The sequence below is a fragment of the Gavia stellata genome, chromosome 6 (assembly GCF_030936135.1).
Source record: "Gavia stellata isolate bGavSte3 chromosome 6, bGavSte3.hap2, whole genome shotgun sequence".
NCBI lineage: Eukaryota > Metazoa > Chordata > Aves > Gaviiformes > Gaviidae > Gavia > Gavia stellata.
Genome location: NC_082599.1, coordinates 10,294,845 through 10,320,421, shown reverse-complemented (window position 1 = coordinate 10,320,421; position 25,577 = coordinate 10,294,845). Strand labels below are relative to the sequence as shown.

The following is a 25,577-nucleotide window of genomic DNA, read 5'->3' as shown; positions in this document are numbered from 1 at the left end:
TTATTCAGAATTTATCAAAACCCCTAATGATTAACCCAAAGCAATGTGCTTTTCCAGTAATCTACCTCTGGATCCCACCACTCTCTGTAGAGAATCAGAAAGGAACGTTAGAGGCTTGCTCCTTCTGTTCAAAACTACATTGTTCTTTTGGGTATCTTGTTCTGTTCTCTCTTGGTCTCTGTTGCAAAACCAAAGAAACTACTGAGCTAATGCAGCAACACCAGTGTTCCTAACACCATACAGTATCATCATCAGTCAAATCAAACATGTATGAGAAGCCACAAGAAGAAAAAGCATTCAGGTTTAATGGAGTGACACAAGTCTATACAATGAGTTTCGTTTCTTTTTCAAGAAGGAAAAAAGCTTCAGAACTATTAAAACAATGCAGAGGTATTTATCGTTTCCTCCCTTCCAAAGCCTGTGTTAACTTTAGCCTAATTTTCTTTAGAGTTATTGAAAAGTTATTTTCAGTTATTACTCTCTTTATTTAGCATTTGCAGATTTGCAGCCTTTATGTTTTTAATTATTTTCTATTACAGTTGTAAATGCTGTTAAATAACCAAAAAAATAAGCAAAGTCTTTGTTACAACCGTTTCTGTCTTTTAAACCATTTGACCCAGTATGTTTCCAAACAGAAAATAAAAGAGCATTTTTGAACTCTTAGAATATATTAAAAATAATTTTAAATAAATTATTTCTATGCGGTTAAATGAAACAGACACACTTTACTCTGCATATTAAGTCATTTAAAAGTTAATTTCAAAACAAATGAAGTATGTCACAAAAGACTATCATTAAATTTGACAAAATCATTTGGGCAATAAAAAAAAATCATCAGGCAATTAAAAAAAGTGGAAATTCATTATGAAAAATCTTTTAATTGTCTTTTGAAATGGCACAATGTTTACTACCTTTAAAACAAGCATCAAATGTCCTTTGAAAAACACTCAAAAATAATGTTTAGAATAGCTGCTTGGTAACTTAGCCCTGGTCTAAAATGCACTGAGAATAGGACAAAAGATTGACACCTTCTGACACGATGATGCCTGGCAAGCCCAACACCTATGATTGATTTGAAAATCAGAACTAGTAATTAAATGTCTACTTCAATTTACAAAATAGTTGTACGAATTAACTTCTTTTTGACCATAAAACTAATTCCATTGGTATTACTGACACAAATATTAGTATCGCTACTACTTATTTCTAAAATTGGTACATTCAACTATTTTGGAGCTATTCGAAAGTTAAAATTTGTAAATCGCTTTCTGTCATAAGATGTTGAGTAGAGCTTTCTTAACTCCTGAATTTATCCAATGTGTAACTAGATTATTATCACAAATAATTGCAAAGACCCAATATGGCTTCTCAGAGGAAATAGGTGCCATACTCATGCAATTAAAGTTCTGTGTGACTTCTTTAGTCATTAAACACGCTTTTCCACACAGTTCACCAGCAAACCTCAAGTCAAAGCAGTGATGCATTTAAACTCAGTAATTACTATCCAAGGCAATGCACTGCTTGCAACAATAAAGCAGGCATACTAATTCAACTGCTGCTATGATCTTCAGGTCTCACATCCTGCTCTAATGCAATTAGTCTACAAAGAACTAATTACCCTAATCGAGCAATCACAGTTTCACTGACATCTTACTTCCTCTAACAGCTATAAACACCATTGGGCTAAGATAGCACCTAATTAGTTTTCTGTATCACTGTTTACAATGCAGTTTGAATTGATTATGTTTACAACATTCCCTAAATACTTGCTTTACTACCAGCAACTACATATTTATTTAAAACTACTTGCACCAGAACAGTGTTAACACTTATGGGTCTTAGTCTCATGATAAAAAGGTCAAAAATCTTTCATTGTTACTGACATTTGCGGTTTTCAGTCTTTGTAAGAGAATGCTGTACAAATGAACAAGTCTTATCTCAGGTGCCAAAGTCCTTCCCAAACAACAACAGTGATTTTCAATAGTTAGGAATTGTTTTAATTTGTAGCAAGAGAGATTTTGGCTATATATTAAAGAGGGTAGAGAACAAGTTGGTTTCAGCACTCAACTAGCTAGAGACACTGTGGAATACATATCACTGAAAGTTTTAAAAACAAGCTAGACAAACTTGTGCTAGAATGACACTTAACACCGCCTCTGAGCAAGGGGATGGATAAAGTCCTTTCAAGAATCTTTGCAATCCCTATTTCTGTGCGATCTTCTGAATGCAAACACTAGGTATTCCATAGTCCTCAATCTGGTGATACAATACTAACTCTTACTTGCAACTCACTAAAATACCCAAGAGCTTACACTTTTGGATTCAGTGATTACTCCAGAGACAGCACAATGAACAAGAAAAATAAGAAGCAGAATGAATCCACTCTTTGGTTTGCCTGGAATTATCATTCGCATTCTGAAATTCTTATTTGTTTCAGCTGATCATAAAAGAAAACACAGAAAAAAACCCACACAGGGTATTTAAAACAAGTCTATCTAATAAAACCAAATTTAGATATACTACATCACTATTATTTATACTTGCCTGACTTTTGGCACCATCATTCGATGTTGTACCATTAGCGTGTGGCAGATTGACGCCATCAGGGTAAAGACCTCTTCACTAGCTGAATCTCTCCAAACCATATTCAGTAGAGTGTTTGTCTGCTGCTTTGTATCCAATTTCTTTAGACACTCCTCAGTTACGTACTGAACTGATATTCTCCCATCACCCTACAAACATATCAAAGACAAATTTGCTTTAATTCTTTTCAATGATCAAGCATCCCCTTTTCTAAAAAAATAATAATTCAGATTTTTACTAGAACATAAAGTTTCCTTTTTGTTAAAGAAAAGCACATACGTATATCCCAGCAGCATTCTTAGAAGCATCAGACCCAAGAGCCAACTTAAAACCCTAGGTAAGCAACTGTTGGGTTGTGGTATCAATCTTTTCACTTAGGCCAGTGGGAAAAACTCCCTTTAATGTAAGCATGTTCTGCAAGGCAAGATCATTTACTGGCATAAAATATGCAAATAGTCATTTCTTTCCCACTGACATCAGTCAGCATTGGACATGAAATCCAGAAATGGATGTCTACTGTAAATGCCTTTACACACAGTATTTTCACATTCATAATCCATGGGTTAACAAGCAACAAAAAACTTCAGGGTGGCTATTACACATGTTTGGGTAGTACCAGAAGTGTACAGAGGAATGCTTTCTCTTGGCATAGAACTGAGTGGAGCTCAACCTTTTCTTTTCCTTATTTCCTCTCTTCATCTTGCGCCCAACAGAGCAAAGCAGTCTGGCTCATTGAAGAATACAAGTTATCCAATTAAGAAATTTTAAGAAAGAGGGGTTCCCCACCCATTCACACACACCCCTTTTTTTTTTTTTGCAAGGCAGGCATGCACAAAAATATGGAATACATTAAAAACTCACAGGAGAAACATACGAAAAATGTATTGCAATATACAATATACAAATAGGATTATGTATTAAAGCCTCCTCAGAGGAGATTTTCTCTAATTTACACATTACTGTAAATTCCCTGTGAACAGAGATTTATGCTTTGTTTTTACCTAATCACCTCTTAAACATCACCAATCTCTCTAAGCTACAAGTAGAATCTGCCAATATTTACATCATATACAGTGTGTGCATGGCTGGCAAACTAAGTATTTTATTCACACTATCTTGGTAAAGATTTTGGGGTAACGGTAACACACTGCATCTAAAAATGCACAAGTAGAAGGTTGCATGTATTCCCCAACAGTACGGCTCTTTATAAGAGGTTACTCTCAAGATCTGGGTCTTAAAAAGGCTGCATTTTTCGGAAATGTACATCACCTTAAATGAAATGTAAGTAGGCATTATAGGAACAGTATTTCTTAGAAAGGCTGGTACGCTTTTGCTTTCAACACTTAAGAAAATGCCAGGAAGCCTCAGAATGCTTGAGAGAGACAGTAATCCAGAATTCCCAGCTCAGTGTGGGGAGGTAAAATAATCTGTGAGACTTTTTTTTTTTTAAATGAACCCTAAATATGATGAAATTTCACACATTCCACAAGGAAAGACTGCACACTGCCTAAGTCCTTTGAATGGCAGTGTCTTTTGAGACATTATATAAAGGTCAGTAAGAAACGAATTTCCGTCTCTCCAACTTTGGTTGTTCAAAGACTTGATCCAAGTGTTAGGAGTTTAAAGTTAGCATGGATTCATTTTACTGGTGGAAGTTTAAACTTATAGTGCAAAGTTCTATATATGCTACAGTCCCTATACATTATTATAGAAAACAGGTGTTCCCTCTTTGAGGGCTTTCAGGGTAGTGGATATATTTAAATACAGAGCTAATTCTACAGGGTAAAAACTGTAGTTGAACTTACAATATTTCTCTGAGAAAAAAATGAAAATATTAAGTTGGAAGATCAGATTGGTATGTTTCATGATATCTTAGCATCATCACAGACTTAAAGAATACAGAGAGTAAGACAGCCTCTGTAAAATACAAATTTAAAGCAGAAAAGTTTAAACTTTTTTTGTTCAATAAAAGCTCTGTCCTTCAGAAGGCACACTACCAGTATTTTAAGATTTCTTATTATAATAAGGGTTTTCTTTGTTGATTTTTTTGTTCTGTTTTTAATGTAAGCAACCAGTTCATTTGCTTACAGTGAGGAGCCATCTATTTTTAAGATGTAAACATGCTCCCTTCTACATGTAGCTAGAAAAATACCGGACTTATGGTGATAATGGTTTTGCCTGTATTTGCTGCTGCTATAATACAAATTCATTCAAAGAAATTCTGTACTGCTTACTGGTGTAGTTGTCATTTTACTGATCTCTTCATCCTCATCTTCAGAATCACTGTTTGCATCTTGACAATTTGTACCAGCAGTAGACACAGGCAGCTGAGAGAGAAAAGTTTGGAGTACCCTCAAATACACAAGAAGTCCTTCCTCTGAAAGGGATCCTATAGCACATACATTGAAACAAAAGATAGTTAGACAGATCACACTGTACTATAAAATATATTTTACCAGAAACACCTGACCAAAACACATTATGTCAAATGTTCCCAAATTAAGTGTATTTTTAACTGAAAAAGGTAAGAATAGCTAATAAAACAGATCTCTCCAATACTTGTATCCACAAACGGTCCTTTTTGCTTGCACTGAATCACACTGTGGAAATTCATTGTTTTTTCATATTTGAGTCAATGTGTTATGTATCAGCCATCCAGCTTTCTCACCCAAATACGTCTCTCCAACTGTTAACACGAAGTAGAAAAGCCATGGGGCTTGATCACTTCTTCTTGAACATCCACCTTCTGCTAATAATAGTGCATTCAGAAAGAGTTCATAAGGGAAAATCGTCTGCACATCAGCAAGCGCTGGAATGATGAAATGGAATATCTGATCTGTAAAAGGTGCTGTCAGAAACTCCTCTGTGAAGGCTGCAAAAATCTGCTGCCTGAAATGAAGAAAAATTGTCTTTACAGGAAATATAGGCAAAATTTCCCACAATTATATCCATGGAATAATAGATCAATTTGCAAGTTTGAACATGTCCATCAAGAAGACTGCAAAGATGCACTCCATTAATCCTGTGCTAATAAACCAAACTTCTCAGATTTCTCAAAAATTAACTTCTTAAACTTCATCCTTTTCCTGATGATCTTACATGCAATTTTATCCTTTAAAATTTTCATGAACTCACAGAAAACTACTCTGAAGTTAAATTTGTTGCTTATAACCTTGAAATAAAAAATAAATTTAAAAAGCACAATTAGTCTTCTTTCCCCAAAAATACTACTTTAACACCAAACACTATCACATGTAATACAACCAGAGTTTGATTTTTGTTCTCTTTCTTCTTGTAAGCTATGACTTAGGTTTTTTTCTCTTCATAAATCTCAGCTCCTCTGCCACAAAGTTTTGTAACTCTTAACATTCTTTTCATCTGCCCTTAGCTGCATCCCTGCGCTCATCTAAGTTTTTCCACACCTATGTTCCTATGAATTGTGATACCTGCTATTCTCTGTGCTGTTTATTGTAGTCTTCAGCATTTTATTGCCTTTTTCTTAAACACACCTGAAACCACATTGTTTCATCGATGTAGAGCATTACCAAAAAATCATTACTATTGCAAATGAATCAACAAACTGCACTGAAAGAATAGCTACACACTCATCAACAACAAACTGCACTGCATATGACAATAACATATGAGCATACAAATATCTAATATTGTCTTCATTTACCTTGCACCTTCTGGACAGGAGCTATATGTAAAGTGCAATGGCTTCAGAACATTCTCCAGAAGTATTTTTGCAATAGGGACTCGAGAAACATCAGAATACTCAATACTCGAGGGAAGCTTATTGTTAATTAACAAATAAAGCGACTTGTAGTAGCCTGCAAATAAGAAATATCACTTTTTAAATAGAGTATTATTTTTCTTCTTTTCCTTATAAAACAACTTACATACGTAACATTTTTAATTTGAAAAAAACTTTACAATTCATTGCATGAAGCTTTACTTAGGAAGACATTTTACAATAGCCGAAGTCACATTCACATAACTAACAAGATATACCAGCAACCTCTTTGAAAACACCACTTTATAAAACCATAAATAGGTAATTACATTCAGACTCAGTTTGATTTTCAAAGACCAACCACTCCTGCTGATGAAGTGAATAATTTGATTTTTTTAAACAATGACTATGAAAAAGATATTCTCTTCTCCTCTGAGTGACTCTAGTCATGTTTTTGACAGCTGTCCTTCCACCCTTTCAGAAATGATGAATTTTCCCCTCTACTCCAAAACACGACTGCATCATCAAGGTAAGAGTCCTGTTGGCAGAATATCTCAATTCTATAAACACCTTGCTTTAGCAGACTAAAGAATACAATTACTGTTCCCAAAACAGGGATCTCTCAGAAGGTAATAAAATGCATTACCACCCACGCCATAAAGACACATGTAGAGAGTAATTTATTTGCGTCTCACTAAAGTACAAATGGAATCACATGATTTCATTCTTCTTAAACCAACTTCCTCTTGCTCAGTGAACTCCTAAACTAAGACACAAGTTCCCCTACTACAGGAACCACTGTAAATGCACAAATAGTGTCACACCATTGAGAGGTCCAGTCTCACACCCTTTATTGCGGACTAGCTAACTTCACACACAATGCAACAAGTGGAAGTCACCATACAGGAATAACTTAGCAACGCTGACAAGACGCACACGGAAGACAAATTACATGCAAAAACATATACTAATAAAAGCTGATTACAAATTCTTTACAACTTAACCATCATAAATGATTAGGAGATGGAGTATTTGTAGTTACACACAACCGCTTCTTTTTGTTTTAAGGGATCATAAAGCTGAATTTTTTTACTAAAATTTATGATCTAACATCTTGATAAACTTTCATGTATCAGTTGTGAGGACTGAATATTATACTGAAAGAACAAAGTATAATATATTAAAGTATTTTGGAAGATATAATTATTATATAGTAAGCAATGAGACAAAAACAAATACTTCTATAGTTTTAGTTATGCCTGGCAAGTAAAACATATGTGCTACAATAACAGTAATTTTTTTTCCTCATAGTAACTTCAACACGTAGTAGTTAAAACCAAATCCTTAGTAAAAGGATAGGATAGCCTAGTCCACTGAGTGTACTTTAAAACTTACAAACATAGAATTATTCGAATAATTAACTAACAAACTGGAAGGTGCTCTTTTTACGTTTTATATCAATGAAGTTGTATCCAAGATGTTTATTTCAGAATGTTTTTGTCTTTTCTCCCCATCCACAAGACTTGCAAACTCAAGCTAAGGTATCAGAAAGCCAAATTAATTTTTTCACATATTCCCAGAGCAATAAAGTTTCTTCTAGACAAAACATAATTTTGGTGGTAACTACACAATTCATTAACTTCCAGTATATTTGCACAGGTGTAACTGATTACAGTTTAGCAAACAGTTTTGCTGATGATGGTACAAGGGAAATAAAAGCTAGGTCACCATCTCTTTGCTAAGGTGTCTCTAGTGCTAGCAGGATGAAAACATAACGCCAATTTACGATAATAATGAACCTTAGCAGTTATAGAGAACAGTACTGCAAAACAATGCCCAACTTTTACACAACTAAAGCTTAGACCTGGCACGCTGTGTATGTATGCACACATGTGTGTGTAAACAGCCACTGGAATAAAACTTTTGTTAGGCAATATCCACCTACTCAAAATCTGTGGTAGAAGTCTGTACAAATAACTTGGTAGAATATACAATTTATAAAGAGAATTTCCAAAGAAATCAAACAGTAATTTCTCAAGCAGTGATCTCATTACAAGCAAAATATCCATCTAATGTATAGGTTAGTGTGTGCAGCACTTAATTCATCGTGTCTGTGGTAAAGGCAAAACGTGATTAAACAACATGGTCTTCAGGTATTATGCACTCTGTTTAATTTTTGAGTATCTGCCAGAACTTCTAGTTCCTAGCTACTCACCTTTTTGAATCATGTAGTGCAAAATTTGTTCAATTAATGACGTCACATAGCTGACATCTTGTAAAACAGGCAAATACGTATTCTCAGATGAAAATACCTCAAGCATTCTCATAGGAAGTGCAACATTCAGACTGTCATCATTGCAATTTTGCAATAGCCTATTAATGAAATGAAATAAAAGTTATTTAACAAGATATTTCTCTTATTTCACCACAGGCATATGTACACTGATTTAAAAACAAAACCACCAAAAAAACTTTTCACATTCACTTTAAAGTAACTTATTTCTACTTGGTTTCCAAGCGTTCTCAGTAGTTTAGCCACATCTTTTTGTTGGCACCTTTATAATAGTAATTCCTGATTTTAGGGTTTCTATAAATACGGCACTCTCTTTAAATCCTACTAAATTCTTGCTTTCAATGACTTGATGGTTTGGAGGTCTACTCCATGAACTGGAAGAGAAGCAAAGAATAATACATGCTTTTCCAACATGTATTACCACCCATATTAAAAATGAAGTCATGAAAGCCCCAGAGCAATATGGGCTGGGAACAAATGCTGGGGAACATCATATGTATAACTAAAACAGATTACAGACTGAAATACTAAAAATATAACCATCCCCATCCTTTTAGCAAATGGCTTATGAAAAAACTACCAGCAACCACAGAAATCGTGAACATTAAGAGCCTGTTTTAGAATTAAAAGGATTTGTTAGTATGAGATGTATACAGGCTTAGCTCCCCTAACAATGCCCTTTCTTTCCCAGCCATTCAGAAAGACTGGACCTATCAGCAAAAATGGTTTTGACACCATAGCTAAGACATTTCACTAAGCAGAAAAAAAAGATACTCTGACAACAAGACCTTTTTTGCAGATGTAGCTGCAATCAAACTACCGTTTTTTGCTATGATATTACACAGTCACGGGTTTTTCCATAGCATCAAAAGCTACAGTTTCTCACGAATTTGAATTTATCCCAGGGAAACACTTTTTTGGCTACCTGTCCCACTGCTTGCTTTCTGGGCTTTTGCAGAAATTAAAGTAGCTCAGAAAGCAAGTATAGACACCCATCATCATGCTGGCAAGGTGAAGTTAAGAAGAGCTTCTTCCTCCACTCTCCCTATATGCATAGGCATAGCCTCTGAAGCCCACCACTCAAGTCATCTTTAGTATCTAAAGTCACTGTTTATTATACATACAGTATACACAATTATAAGAACATTCAGTGACCTGAATGAAACAATTTTCTAAAAAAGCCTCATCATTAAAAGAAAAAAAAAAATTTAAAGCTCTGGAGAGTATAACTAGTTCCTGTTACTGGTAAGAGCAAATATATTGTTTTCTAAAACTAGGCTTTAGCTGCCAGTTATTTAAGTCACCTTGATAGATTTACCTTCCTGTGATCCTCCCAGGATCCTCCCACTACAAATAATAAATATACTGCTGAAGCCAGTAATGTAACTGCTTAACATGCCCTAAACTCAAAATAAAGTGTGAGGAAACACATCTTAAATAATATTAGTTTTAAAATAAACTATATCCAAAGCATATCCTTGGAACGTTAGTCTAACTCAGATAATACCTTCTAATCACTATCAGTTACCAGGAAAACCTTCTGGTTTCCACAAATACTGCTAATGATATCACTATATGCAAACAGTTAAGAACATACCTATCCCTAGGCAGGGCATCCCTTAAGCACATGTTGAACTTAAAAGTCAGTGGAGCTTAAGAACATTCTATTGCTCTTAAGTCGGAAGAAGTATCCTATACCATGGCCTACATATATATTTAACATAAACAGTCCCCTCCATAAAATAAATTTACATTTAATACTTCACCTGCTGCAAAAAGAAACAAACAAGCGCCCAACATAAATTTCTGAACACTTTCTAGACAGTAGCACATAGAAAAAGGAATTTACCTGCAACACAGCCCCAACAGTCTTTTTATTTGGAATAAGCAAGTAAGTCTGTCTGGACCATCCAATTGCTTAACAAACTGAGAACTCTGTTTAATTAAATTCTGACACATCCATACCTGGGAAAAGATATGCATAACTTTACTGTTTATAACAACAAGTTGTATCATTTATTGCAACACGGACAGTAATATTTTAATCCTGTTTTGGACACCTATGGAGGACTAACAAAACACAAAGTAAGACAATCATGTTCAGCTGAGGAAAAAAAAATTGTTACACAACATAAACTACACAACTGCTAGTACTGAACTTTCAAAGTTAAGACTGAATTACACTTACAAATAACTTCACTCTTGAAACAGATTTATCTGTTAATTGTTTGTTTATAAATAGAAATAATTCTTTAATGTCCATTATTAATACCTGCCATGAATCATACCTACTCGTACATTTGGGAACTTTGCAATTGATATGCCAGCATTATTGATCAGTGAGGAAAAAAACCCCAAACCCAAACACTTTAGGAATGACCATAGGGCTGAGTGGAAAATATTATTTTAATATACTTACATTAGAATTTAATTTTATTTTTAATCAATTACTGTGAATAATACACACAGGATTTTTCAAGGCTTCATTTCACAGATTTTGTGTGTGTGTGTGCGCAGATATAAAAATATAATTTTAAGTTATACTGTCTAAACGAAAAACAGCAAAGTGCAGGCCAGCAAAAGCCAGAATTCTTAAATGAATGAATTACTAAAATGGTCAAAGCCTTTTTTGCATCCTGTCAAAATTTTTCAAGTGAAAGAGTACTTTAAAAGTGCATGAAATAAAAGTACTATGGATCAAAGTATCTACCAGTACTCACCAAACGCTTAGAATCCTCATTCTGTCTATAGAAAAAGAGTAACTGACGAACCAGGAGAGTCAAGTTAGCTCCATTAGCAGTGGAAAATGTTCCTCCAGATTGGGCCAAATTAGCATAGCGATCAAATTCACTTCTTTGGATAGAGTACTTAAAAATAAGACATGCATCAATATATCAATAATGGTAACGACTCAAAATAGACATGCAAAATTTTAAAAACCTCATTTCAGTTTTCTGTCCAAAGTGGTAGCAAAGTAGAAAAATGGATGCAACACATATTTGTTAAGAGATCAAAACATACACTCAATATCATAGCTAAGGCCATAACTGCTTTCTGTAATTCAGAAATACACATCGCAACAAATTTGTTGCTTTTCAAGTAAAGAATACGACATCAAACATTTTCATCCAGTTCACTCAATAAATATTAGTGAATTTACACAGATACAACTCTTAGTATAATCTTCCCAACAGCAGCTTAGAAAGAACATCTTTTGACTCAAACTACCACCTTAGTCATATCAGGAAAAAAAAGCTCCACTGTTGTGTGAAAGCTGCTAATACCTAACTGTTTTCATATGCTTTGTCAGCTCAAAAAAAATATTGTGTAATCCCACTGAAGTCCACTGTCACATACATGCTTTGCAGAATAAAGGTCCATCGACTAAAATATTGAGGTTCAAATGAAAACGTCAAGAGGGAAAGAGAACTTGCACTTTGTGGGCACACTCAATACTCAAAAAGGTAATGATTTTTCAATGGAATTACTTTTTACTAGAAAGTCTCATTTTCAGCAAAACTAGTTTACATCTTTCTAAATTAATAAAAAAGTACGTACTTGATGTTTTCTGTCTCTGTACCCTCTTACAAATGACTGGATTACTACTGCATTTTTCAGCCTCCGCCTTTCTTCCTGTAAAACAAAGCAAGAAAATCAAAACCAATATTGTGGAACTAACTCTAATTTCTACAATTTTATCAAATATATTTGTATTTAAAAGGAATTTTTTTTAATTAAAATTAAGCACTAATCATTAGTAAAATAAAGTTTTCAAAGGTTTGCATCCAATATAAATCAATCAGGGAGAAAGTTTTTTATGTCTTCAAGTGTAAAATTACCATTAAGATCTTGCAAAAGAATTTTTAATACTCAATAGGTATGTAATACTACAGAAATCAAACCAAAAACATTTGTATTTTATTAAACAAAGTCTTAATACTAAAATGTTGAAGAATTCATCAAATTCAATGACACCATTCCTCTTTCTGAATAGATGAGCTAACACTGAAGACCTGCTTATTTGTTTCCATTCAAATAATGTATCAGTATTATGAAGCTGGTGCAGTTTAGATGTTGGGGAAAGGAAAACAAACCACCAAAAAAAAAAAAATCAGTTATTTGGAGACAATACTGCTGTCAAAAGGAAAATGAGGCTTAATACTTTAAGCCCAGAAGCACAATATCGAAACTAATAAAAATTCTTCCTCTCCACTTCAAACCAGACATATAAAGTGAGTCATTTTACGATGTCTTCCTCAGTAGCTAGAAAGAATAGTTAAAATCATCCCTTTACAATGGCTCACTTTGAGGCACTGAAAACCAGCTTGTTTCAGGCACTGTGGAAAGAGCACTCAGTGAGTCCCCTGACAATACCCCCAGCATATCCCATCACAGTAAGTATCTAAGGGAAGTAGCTACTGTAATTAGGTTTCTAATAATGTCTGTATAGTTTCTTAGGGTATGAAAGAGGGAAGTAAATAAAATAGTTGTGCATGAACCTAGAGCTACAAAGCAGTAGTTGAGGAAGGGAAAGTATGAGGATCAAGAATAAAAATCAGAGAAGCCTGCGTTGAAAAGAGAAATTTTAACCTCATCAATCCTTGAATTCTAATGAGTCCATAATTCTGAGGGCCACCAAGCGAAACAAAACACGAAAATGTTTTTATAAATTTTCATTAAAATACATTTGAGAAAGTTCAAATAAACTTCAACTCGCTAAAACTTGATTTCTAATTTATTGTGCCATAGAGACACATCCAACTTAAGAACTTAACCCGAACTGACCAGAGAAACACCAGATGAATTTGCTATTCAATGCCTATTTTATTGCTCTTGGACACCCTGGTTTCTAAAGCAATTTCTCAGAATAAGCATATACTTGAAAGACTCTAATTACCTCTAGAGCATGGACCAAAATCAAAATTTTGATAGGCCAAAGGGTATTTTTCTCTCCAAAGTATCTAACAGTAAAAGTGCAAAGTATGGGGGGGGCAAGCAGGAAAGAGTTTCAATTACAAAGAAGCACTGTCTCTTCATAATCATAATATAATGCTCGACTAAAAAGTAGGTATATTCTCCTTTTCTATAGCTACATGTTTTATCCGAGAATACATAATTGTCAATTAGCGACCCGTAATTGCAAAGGTTTTAAGTCTGAGGTCACTACTAAGATGGCTTTTAAAAAAAATGCCTGTAGCAGAATAACTGATTTTATTCTCAGAGGAGTCATTCATTTTGTGAGAATCCAATATATGCCACAGAAAATCGTTGTGTGTATCGTACGTATACAGATATAAGTACATGACTCTGCATCAGCTTTGCAGCAGACAGAACTAAGCAACTGAATGGGTTATTTTGATATATGGCAAAAAGTTTCTGAAGTACAAAAATGTCTTTTTGCACATGTTGATAAGGACTCACTGATCATAAATTTGATTCAGAACACAGCATTCTGAACTAACTGGTGAAATCCTAGTAACTTCACATTTAAACTTGGCCCATAATTGTACATCCAAGTTGGAAAGACAAAAAAGCAGTAACTGTCCTCAGAAACAGAGGAGCCACTGAAGAACCTGTATTTAATCTAGCAAAGGTCAAACACATCTTTAAGGGGCAAACAGCTCTGTTTTCTTGATTAGCATGAAAACTACATAGTTATAATTTTTAAATCATTTTTAAAGACCAACATTGTTTCTACTCATATCAGAGGGGGAAAAATGACAAAATGAACATATTCACTTTAATTCCATATTACTAAATCTTGTTTTTATGTTGCCACATATATTCATGTTTTAAAACTGATATTTTTCCTTTCAATGCCCATTCCTCCTTTGCATTATTCCAGACTGAATTATCCATGGCAGTAAGCTTCCATCTCAAACCAGTGTTAAGATTTCCTAAAGCCTCACACATCAGCCTTACAACTGCTTCTCGTTGCTCGTCAATTATCAGGTGATTTCAAAGCACTTTAGGGTGCATTCAAGTGTCAGTGTTCTGACTCCACCTCCACAGAACAGAGGCACACACTGGGGAAGTGAATCTCTGAAGATCATGCAAGAAACCATACAACCCGGAGAGGAAGACAGTTTGCCGAGACCAACCAATAGTAATAGATTATGGACAAGGCAAAAAATGCAATTTACTATCCAAATACCTGTCTTTTCTCAACAAAGACTAGATCAAATGAGCACCAAAATAAAAGGAAAAATTCCCTTTGCACGCAGTGCGTGCTTAACTACCTTCGAGATGAAAATCACTTCTGGGAAGCATCTTAAAAGCAGTCAGTTTGTCAATTTTAGTATACGGGAAGACTATGTAGAACTTACAAACTGAAACAAAACATTCCTGAACTAAGTCAGACTGCAGCAAAATAAAGTACTTCGGACTGTAAACGTTACTACATGAAACAAAAATCCAGTGTGCATGCAAACGCTTACAGCCTACTTTACCTCTCGTTTTCTCCTTTCTTCCTGAGTACGATGCAGGAGAGAAGCCTTTTCTTCCTATAAAGCATAAATAAAGATACAATTGCATTTTCCTTCAAACACGTGATTCAAATGTGTTCATGATATTTAATCTAGACTTCACTTGTTCATAATGAGCAATATGTAAAACACTGGATAAAAGTAAGTGTTAATCATTTTCCGCTCTTACAAATGTATGTAATGCAGCCCTCTCAAAAGCATACTGATGGAGGGAAGCTATGTAAAAAGAAAAGGGACAGGCAAACAGCAGCAAACTGTACTGATCCCTGTCCAGCTTTGTGTTCTCGGCATCCCAATAATCTCAGCAAACATCATCCATTTACAAATGGGGGAGCTGAAACATAATAGGGGCCCAATACCCCCAAGGTAGTACCAAAAGTTTAATCGAGCGATTTCCTTGCTTGGAGCGTAAGTCAGTCATTGGCCCAGGTGCATACAGCAAGTTGTGACATGTAATCACATAGTGTTCCAAAGCCCCATGCTTCTGTCTAACTTGCAAAAAAGCATTAAGCACTTATATTTACTTATCCTTTTCCTCAAAACTTGTCCAGAAACTGTATCAAAACAGACTTATATAATATAAATGGTAGGAATTTTTTCTTTTAAAATTTTGAACTCTTCACCCAAATTAATGCTACAAACTGAAGCTTTCAGGACAGTGATCTCTCCAACAGAGAAAAAGTAAAGAATACTGAAGTATCAATACCATTACAATAGAAAACCTATGCATTAGCCTTTAAATCAGTACACACAGATTACAAAATATAAACAAAGTTTTATTTGCAAGACTCTTATTACTGGATGGTTCTGTGTCGTTTCCAAGGAAAATACACAAGACAATTCATTTTTGAGGCAGAGTATTCAGCTCCCACTGCAGACAATAAAGAGTTGAAAGTACCCTGGCACTTTCCCAAACCCAGTCTAAAACAGACAACAGATTTAAGGGAACTCTTGCTTCTAGTACACATATAACTACTTCCTCTTTCTCCTTATGCCCTTATTAGTCTAGAGAAGTTAAGAAATAGAACACACTTAAGCTGAAAATGTGTTATATCTGAATACATAAAAATAAAACTGAAGTTGGCCAACAAATGTTTGTATAATATTTAACCACAGCTAAAACAACTGTGCTGGAATATTTTCAATGTCTATATGCAGATACAAAAACTGAGGGCAAAACTCTTCTGCATTTCTTTTTTGATAATACAGAGGAAGCAAGGTCATCATTCTCCTCATTTCATTAGGATAGAAAATTCTTCAATGCAGACCACCAAGAGAGAATGAAAAAAGAAAAACATACATGCAAAAAAGGAATTTAAAATTGGGTTTGTATTTCAGATCCATTTACTGGAGCAAGCATAAAGGAAAAAAAAATCCCACAAGAAGGTTAACCATCTTTTCCTCTAAAGACAGTATTTATGGCCAAAGCCACCACTAACTACAGCTATTGCCCTCTAAAGACAGGGTTTTTTTCCATGTGTTAAACACAGTATAAACAAATCATAACAAAATCCATACGTAAGGCGATGTATCTCCACTCAAGCAATAAGAAAGGCTCTGGTCTGCTTGGTAACTAGAGGCAAGAGATTCTGACCTCACACACACAAAAAAGACAAAATAATGTACTAAATTAAGAAATAACCTACAGATGGCTTAAAGTTTCAGGACTTTTTAAAGTAATTTCTTTTTTAACAGCTGATACCCAATGCATTAAAGAAGTTAGTAAAATGTTCCTATTTAGGAGTGATCAGAGCGACATCTCTTCAATGTGCTTGGACAGTTTCATTCTGCAGGCAGCGCCCCGCAGAGAGCATTTCTGCTTAGAAGCAATGTTGCTGAATTTGTCCTTACACTTCAGAGAGGATTGGAAGAAAAAGCAAAAGAACATACAGAAAAGGGAAGACATTGCTACGTGTGAGTGGAGAAGAGAATGGTACAAAAAAAGAAAAAAATACAAGACAGTAAATGCAAGGGATTAGTACACAAAGGAAAATAAGCGGCTGGAGGGCTTATCAGAAACAAATAATTTTAAGTATTTGGGGCAGGGGGGGAGATATAAGAGGGCAGTGTATCCTCACTTAGTGTATCACGACCTTTGCATTGATCAGGAACATGGTCTCTTTGAAGCAAGCACTCTTTAAACCAATCCACTTTTAAAAAAATAACAAAACTAAGTTTTTAGCTAACGTCACATACTTACCTTGAGTATTTGTAAATAAAAACATCATCTTGTTAAGGTATAAATTAAATACAATAGAGGAACTGTCTTAAGACAGAGAGTAAAATATTCAGGTCAGTACATACCACCTTTAAAAAATTATTACAGGTCAAATAATACTGTTCTTGTTCACAAGACACACATAGATCAGAAACATAAAGGAACGGAATCATAACTATGACTAAAGAATGTATTTAAATTAAATGCAAGAAAAATAGATCTCCTTCAGAGTTATTCAACCCAACTGGAATACACTGTCTCTTCAGAAATTAAAAAGTAGCAGTAAATATGCAACAGAAAATAAACTTGCTGTGAGAAAGAGACGAAGAGAACTATGAAATAAACTTCTACGCCTACAAAGGGCATTCTAACAAAACTATTTCTTATACACAGCTAACTGCACAGCCATCTCCGAAATCCTCCCTGCTTTGCCTCTTAATAACAGCACAGTGAAAAAGAGCTAAACTCAGTAGTTGCTGCTCTGTGGCTGGTTGTGAATGACAACGGCTTACGGTAAGTGATGTACATGTGACAACGCCCATCTATACGGTCACGTGACTGCTGACAGCTACAGCTGCTGTCCACCACCTCTTCCTGCCTACCTACAGCCAGAGCTGTAGTGTGAGATCGCCTGACAGTAACTTCCAAAGATCCCACCCAGCTCACTGCTACTCCCCGTCTTCCTTGCCTCGCTTCTGTGCTGGTCATGCTATCTTCTTTCCTCACCTACCAGACAGGCAGACGTCCGGTATCAAGGTAGGCAGTCAGACATTTTAGGGGGAATGAAGCATCAGTTTGTCTTGATTCCTTCAACCCTAACACAAAAGGAGTGAAAAGCCGTTTACGGAATCAAACTCCCGATGCTTTCCATGATGTAGTCTTCTTCAGGAACTTGACCTCCAAAGTGCAGAACAGGGACTACCCTGCCTGTGTGCTTCATGCAACTTTTAGCATATTAGCAGTCTCCTTTCCTGTCTGCTCCTTCCTCCATCAGAAAATACTGGTAAAGACAACTAACCTCAGGCTCTAGCACGCAAGCTGCAGGACCACAAAAAGCCCGATTTGAGAAGTTTTCTTCACCAAATATGTGAGGCATGACACAAAGAAACAATAAAGCAAAGAAATGGTATGTGACAGCAAAACACAATGTGACATTATGGATGATGACTTAAAGAGTAAGACAAAAGGTGGAAAGAGGTGAAAACAAGGAAGCAGATGGAGGACAGTATACAGAAAGGAAAGATGGTGACAACCATCAAAGAAATGTTAAGTAATATTTGAAATGTTCATTTATACACCAGGATAAGACTGCTATGTAGCGTATTATTCATCACAGCGAAGTTTAAAGTCACACCACTGCTGTGACAGACCAGTTGATGACAACAGCTGCATCCAACAACATAACAATATCAATGTCAGTGCTTCAAAAATTCCAATTAAATACATAATGATAAAAAAACCTTTGAATTAAAACTGCTTTCTTGTCCTCATTTTGCTGAAATACACTATTTTGTTGCAAAAGTGTGTTTACACAACTCCTAGCCTTTGCATATCCTAGACAAACACTGAATAACATAAACAAATACACAAATTATGATTCTTTTTGTCCTGCATTTTAACACTTTGCATTGAGAGCGATAATAAACTTTCAACCCTCTTGGCTCAAAATTAGGTTCATAAAAAAATGTATACATAATTAAATTTTTCCAAATACTTCTAGCACTTGTTGACTCTTTAAAAAACTGAAATTGAACACTCGTGGACACATTTTTAAAAAAATAACAAAAATACATTGACACAAAAAATAAAATACTATTAATAAATGTTTGAGATTTATTTGTAAACCACAGGGGTTTATTTTCTTTCTTTAGTTGAGAATGTTATTCTATTTAACATTACAATAGAACATGCAAAGTACAAGGCATGACTTTTAGGAAGTTTTCATGGAAAAACATGTAAGCATTTGATCTCTTAACTTTTGGGGACAATTATAAAATACTGTATGGTTTTCATCTACAAAACCCAGGACCTTGAATCTTTTTTCTTCCCTTAAAATGAGGAACATGACTTTTCAGCTGGATTTAGCTTGAATCACAAAAATCAATAACAACTCCCAAAGCCAATGAAGTGACCTAAGCAAACTAGAAAATAAAATTCCTTTCAACACAAGTATTTAGTAAGTCCAACAAACAAAAGGAAGATTTTGTAGCATTTATTTGTAGAGAACAAAGGTGGACAGTGGGAGATGTCCCCCTCCAAAGTAATTCCCAATAATGTTTCTAGTTCCCAACATTATTTTAAACAAGATAAACTCCACCTCAATTGTTTTTTCTGAATATTAAAAGAAATTAGCTTTTTAAAAGACTCACAATATCTTGAGCTGAACCTCGACAATTTAAATTTCATTGGAAACACAGCTCAGCCAGACTGAATAAAACATGTTTAGCAGCTTGAAAAAAATCTGCTTTAAAACAGTTTGTGACTCCTCATATCTCTTATTATTTACATCCTGATTAAGTTTTTACGTCGAGAAGACTATCTTCCAGAAGAAGGTATTTTAAAGTACTTAAAACATGCCCAGGGAAAGCCTGGCCTCACTGAAATCAATGTCACAGTGCTTGCTAGAAAACATCTCAGTATTTTAGCTCAAATTTTACTGTAGGATGTGGGGAGCATCTGGAACCACTTTTATCACGGTAGCTACAAAGCCACACACAGTGGAACCAGGACTTGACTGGAGGCTCTAGAAGCCAAATAAAATGCAAACAAGTTGCTTTTAAATTTAATCTGTTTCTCTCTATTATGATTCTTAAGATTTGTATTGTACACATCATTGTAGTTGACTGACTTTTCATTTTCTCAGAAACAAGCAGGAAAGAAAAAAAAAAATGTATCTATAAAAGCAGAAATTTTTGTTCTGAATTTGAGAAAATAGCACATAACAAAGTAAGAGTGTAATCACTGCTGTCACCTAACTACAACTCCATCATTCGTAGCTTCCTTTCAAATTAGGAGAATTTTAAATGTCACCGAGAAGGAAAAAATCCACAAGAATCTAGTATGCATTAACTATACAGTTTCCTACTGACAGTCATTATTTTATAATGTGATAGTCTCATCATATTTCCACGCCACAGATCTGAAATTCAAAGAGTATTTCAGGACTTAGGCTTTAACATTTCAATGTTCTGGACAAAACACAGTTCTGACTCAGAATGAGGTATGTACTCGTATAAGGATCTATGCCATGTGCCTTATGGGACAAAGGTCTTATGGAGCAAAGCAGTGCAATTCTTTCCCATCATTCAAAAATAAATGGTAAACTTGTAATTGTAATCTAGAAATCCTGTACTATAAACCCCTACCGTCATTTCATTTCCATTGTGACCTGGTGTAGGTTCAAATAAGATATAATAAAACAGTAATTCTTCCTTCCTGAAATTATTAACAACTTTCCTCAGTCAATCAGTAAGAGAGAAACGAAACTATTTTTTAAATCTGTCCCATCGTTGCTTAAATCCTGCAGACATCATTCACCATAAGCAATCTGAACCTGTGCAGATCTCTCCATACACGGGCAATCTTACAGCCTACTATTTTTAAATCATTAATTTTTATTCCACGAGAAGTTACTTCATGCGTAGAATACAGACAACAAAGCGCAAACAAGGCGCTTCTGGAGTTCTACCTCTGCACTTCAGCTGAGAGCGGCAGGAAAAATATACAGGAATCTAATGCTTAATGTTATGCTATTAATTTAAGAAAGCATATCAGTAACTATTAAAATATAAACAAACTTTGTAAATTGAAGATCTTTTTATTATTAAAAATGTCCATATTAAAATAAAGGGACTTATTAAAATACAGATGGAGTCATCACTATTTGCTCATTAGTAATTTTCCATGTATTCCACAAAACCCAAAAAGAAACTCAGTGAAGTTGGTTTCACTTTCACTTTCATGACAGTGCTAACTCATCCGTATTACGAATTCCTGAAAAGGAAGATTTTTTAAAACCATCTCATACTGTATTATAATTTTAAAACACTCTATTTGAGATTTATAAAAGCATGTTTTAGATATCTCAAGTGATACTGTAAATTTGACTTAATAATATTCTCTTAACCATTTTTCCTGTGAAAGGCTTACAAGATGTCATTAATACATTTCACAACCTAAATGAATAATGTGGAACTACAGAGCCCCTTGTACATTTCAGCACAGGCATAGGGATCCCCCTGCATGTATGTACTAAAGGACCGCTACCCCGTATTTTTCTTAAAAGTGATAAAATTAATAAAGGAACACTAGGCCTGACTGTACCAAATCAAGCTGACATGGTTAAACAGATTCTGCACTATGCCACCAAGAGCCCAACTTCATGATAAAATTAGTGAAACCTGCCAGCTGCCACCAGAAGGCATGGTGACACTCCACCTTGAAGAAATATGTTCACTATACGGGACACAAAGGACAAGGTGGGAACCACCCAGCTGAAGGACCATCTGTTTCAGGCAACTGCACAGTTAGGCTGGGTTAGTTCAATCTGAACTGCACCCCAAACCAGCTCTTCAGAGACACCTCTTTTTTTCCTGCCTGACACACCACAGAAATTCTGCAGCCACAGCCTTTTAGGCAAAAGTTACTGTTCTGTACAAAAAGTCCATGGGTAATTCAAGACGTTCCCGTACTGAACTCCAATAACAGTATTCATTTTTGGAGGCTATTTTACTTCAGAAGTAAAAAAAATGTGTTTTGCCAGTTACAATTAAGACTAAATCTGAAAACATCTTCTGAAGAGCCTCATAAAGCAGGGAATCGTGTTTTAAAGGTGACAATAAGCAACCCCCAGAATTAAAAAAAAAAAACCCACAAAAATTAATGTATCACATTGTAAATAAAACACAGTATCTATACTCTCAAACACATATACAACTAATGCAAATTGTCCAAATGAATCAGCAGATTTTTGAAAGGAGATATGGAGGGAAAAGTCCAAACACATGTATTTTTATACTTATGTACAATGCAATATTAAAACATTACAATAATATTCTGAAAGGATCAGTCACAGACGTAGTCATTTCAAGAACATTCATTTTACAACCCAGGATTATAACAAAAATAAGTGATACTTAAAGACTACTTTTCTGGCAAAAGGTTTAGTTGGATTGAAGTGCCTCTCTACAGCATCCACAATTCAGACCATCATAACACACATGAATATAAGATGCAAACAGTGTAAAAACAAACCTGAAGCTCTCTGCTTTTATAATTCAGAAATGCCATAAAAGTCAGCAGTGAGAAAGCACACTAGATCAGTACCTTTCTAACTGCCATAATGCCACAAGTTCCCAACTACATTTCTATCACTGTGCCTACATTGGCAAGACCCCTCTCAAGGCCTAAGAAAACACTTCAGCCATACATGGCAATGTCAGACAGGGTATCAGCACCTGTGACCCATGACCAACACAGTCACTGTTTGCAGCTGCAGTTATATTAGTAAAACAACTCTTTTAATAGTCAGGTTTGCTGATGGTTTATTTTGGTGTAGTTGTATCCACATCAAGAAGACTCTGCTAGCATCTTCAGCGCTATCTCCTCAAGCTGGACTCCCCTGCTTTCGTATTGGGGCAGTTTTGCTAGTGTAGTTAAACAGGTGCAACATATGGGAAACTTCCCCAAATTGGGTAGAGAATTACTCTTACCATTAAGCAGCCTGCATACAGATTCTACCAGTATTTCTGAGTTGTGCTTTATTCCACCAAAGGAATCAAAATAGGCAGTACTGAGCATCCAGCTACCTAACAGAGCATTGCAGAGGTGCAGGGTTGGAACTATACACTGCATCTTTCTAAAATTATACACATTTGGGAGGGCAAGGGGGTTTGTCAAAGAACAATTTTATTTTTTTTTCCATGTGCACTAAAAGCTGAACCTTATAGGTATGAGAAACACAATCACAGGGAGCCTGTGATGTGAGATAAGGAGAAGCTCGTGGAATCCATGTAAACACTTGCCACACCAATCTCTGCTGTAGTATGTTTACATAATTACTTCTAAAAATGCAGTTTACCTCAAGTTTTCTCAGTACTGTTTATATAAATTCTTTCATTAGTACTGTACATAGTTTCTAAAAATAGGCAGATATTTCAAGGGCATTCTACGATGTCCATATAACCATGCTGTCCAAAGCTGCGACTAACTGATTTGCACTGATGCAGCACAAGCACTTAGTGTACCAATGTAAAATCACGAAATCTGTGGACCAGTCAGTATCAATCCGACCACAAAATACCATCTTTGTGTTGGACAGAGTGAAGGCTATGCATCAATTTCGGTTTCCCCTTCCTTTACCTTTTAATATTTGCCCTTGGAAATTTATACCTGTGTAACATTAATAAATTTGTCCCATATAATTAAAATAGATAGAATTCTGCTGAATTTTCGTGAAGAAATCAGTAGGTGTAAAAGAAGATATCATGACAGTTGTTTACTTCTGTAGAAGGAAACATGTTCTGCAAGTAACGCTATTAGCAAGTCAGTGCCAAAAGTTGCAAAGTACCTAAAGTGTACAGCTGAGGACCGGGGCATGTTCTGCCAATTCCTTCTTCACCTGGGAAATATTTATGGTATTTTTGACTCATGTAATGCCACTATATGTAGTCTAATGAACAGAAATGTCTTAAGACAAACAGAAGATGATTCAGATTAAAAGCTGCACAATTTAAATACAATTCTGTTACACATTCTCTTTAATAAATTATGTAAGACAATACACCAAAATGCAAACTTCACTGTGATTTTAATATCACATAGTGCAGTATTTTAGCTCAAGTTTCCTAACTGTACTGCCAAACCTTAAAAGTTTCAGAGAACCGAACTTGCTTACAGTGCACAATAACAAAAACTTAAGACTTATTTTTAACCTTATTAAGATTTAAAAATACTCATGAAAATACGCATTAGTTTCCACACAATCATGTCTAATGACAACATGGGGAATCAGTATTTTAGCAGTGAATTAAAGTGACCCTTACAAATCAGACCGATTCTAAAAACACTTTGTCCTTTCTCTTGTTCTCCAGTAGTTCTCTGCCCTTCAGCGCTTGACTAAACATTTGACTACCCTGTCCGATCAGCAAGATCTAAATAAACCCTTTCGCTTCTTTTCCCTCAATAAATACAAAGAGATTCAATAGTCTGGTACAGCAGACAATTAACTGCTCCTCACCCTGCACACGACAAATTGACTGAACATGAACTTGACAGAGAAAAGCTAAACCTGTGACCCGGCAACCCTCACTCACGTGGGCGAAGCCTCCCCCAGCAATTTGCATTGATTTCGAGTCGTGTAAGGCTGTTCCCCATCTCTCCAGCGAGGGGGGCCCACGCAAGACTTTCCCTTTAGAGAGAAATGACAAGAGGTCTCCGAGTCCTTCCCTCCTTCACCCCGGGAGCCCTAGAGACGGACTGCTCGGGAGGTGCTACCAGCCACAACAAACCCGACTGCTCGCGGGGGGGACAAGCTAAGGAGACATTTCCTCGCTTCCCACAATTCTTACTACACTACACGCCTGGGAGGGGGTGTGTGGCCTGGTTTAAAAAAAAAAACAAAAACAAAAAAAAAAACCAACACACCGCCGCCACAGAGCCAGGGAGATCAAACACATCATCAGGAGGGGAGGATTTTTCCCTCTGTTAAACCTTAGTCATAGCTGCTCCCATTTTTGAAGGCCCAACGGTAAAAATAACGATAATACAAGGCAAGGCAGGCGGGGGGCGAGGGAAACCGACAGAGACACAAACGCGGAGACAGACAGGCGCCGTTTCTTACCTTCCTACTCGCTCCTCCGAGAGACACCTTGGGCCTTGTTTTGAAATCCCCTTCAAAGCTAAACATGTTTACAGCTTATCCCATCTAGAGCGGGGTCCGGCCCCCCGAGCTGACCCCGCGAAGGGGGCGCCGGCCGGCCGGCAGGGGCGAGCGGAGGGGCCGCCGCCGGCCCCGGGGAGGCACAAACCCCCCGCGAAGGCACCCCACGGCCCGCCCGCCGCCGGCGAGCCCCGCCGCCCGCCCCCGCGGGGCTGCTCCCCTCACGGCGGCCCGGCTTCACCCCCCCTCTCCCCGCCTTCCCCGCCCCGCGGCCTTCGCTTCCCCGGTCGCCCCCTTTCTGACCGGCGGCGACGGCTGAGTGTAGTGGGAGGGAGGAGGAGGAGGGAGGGAGCGGAGGAGGGGGCTGGCGGGGCTGCTTTACT

General features: G+C 36.2%; 1 protein-coding gene across 1 annotated transcript in view; it reads right to left on the bottom strand.

The window, feature by feature from the left end:
* The window catches only part of UBE3C (ubiquitin protein ligase E3C), an 82,244-nt gene extending 57,023 nt beyond the window's left edge, over nt 1-25,221 (bottom strand). The window contains exons 1-10 of the mRNA XM_059818614.1: nt 25,156-25,221; nt 15,062-15,115; nt 12,171-12,245; nt 11,333-11,479; nt 10,462-10,577; nt 8,535-8,692; nt 6,263-6,416; nt 5,252-5,472; nt 4,818-4,972; nt 2,545-2,732 (exon numbers count right to left, since the gene is read on the bottom strand). Of these exons, the coding sequence (XP_059674597.1) occupies nt 2,545-2,732; nt 4,818-4,972; nt 5,252-5,472; nt 6,263-6,416; nt 8,535-8,692; nt 10,462-10,577; nt 11,333-11,479; nt 12,171-12,245; nt 15,062-15,115; nt 25,156-25,221 (1,334 nt within the window). The remainder of the gene's footprint in view (nt 1-2,544; nt 2,733-4,817; nt 4,973-5,251; nt 5,473-6,262; nt 6,417-8,534; nt 8,693-10,461; nt 10,578-11,332; nt 11,480-12,170; nt 12,246-15,061; nt 15,116-25,155) is intronic.
* Between the last annotated feature and the right edge of the window lie 356 nt (nt 25,222-25,577).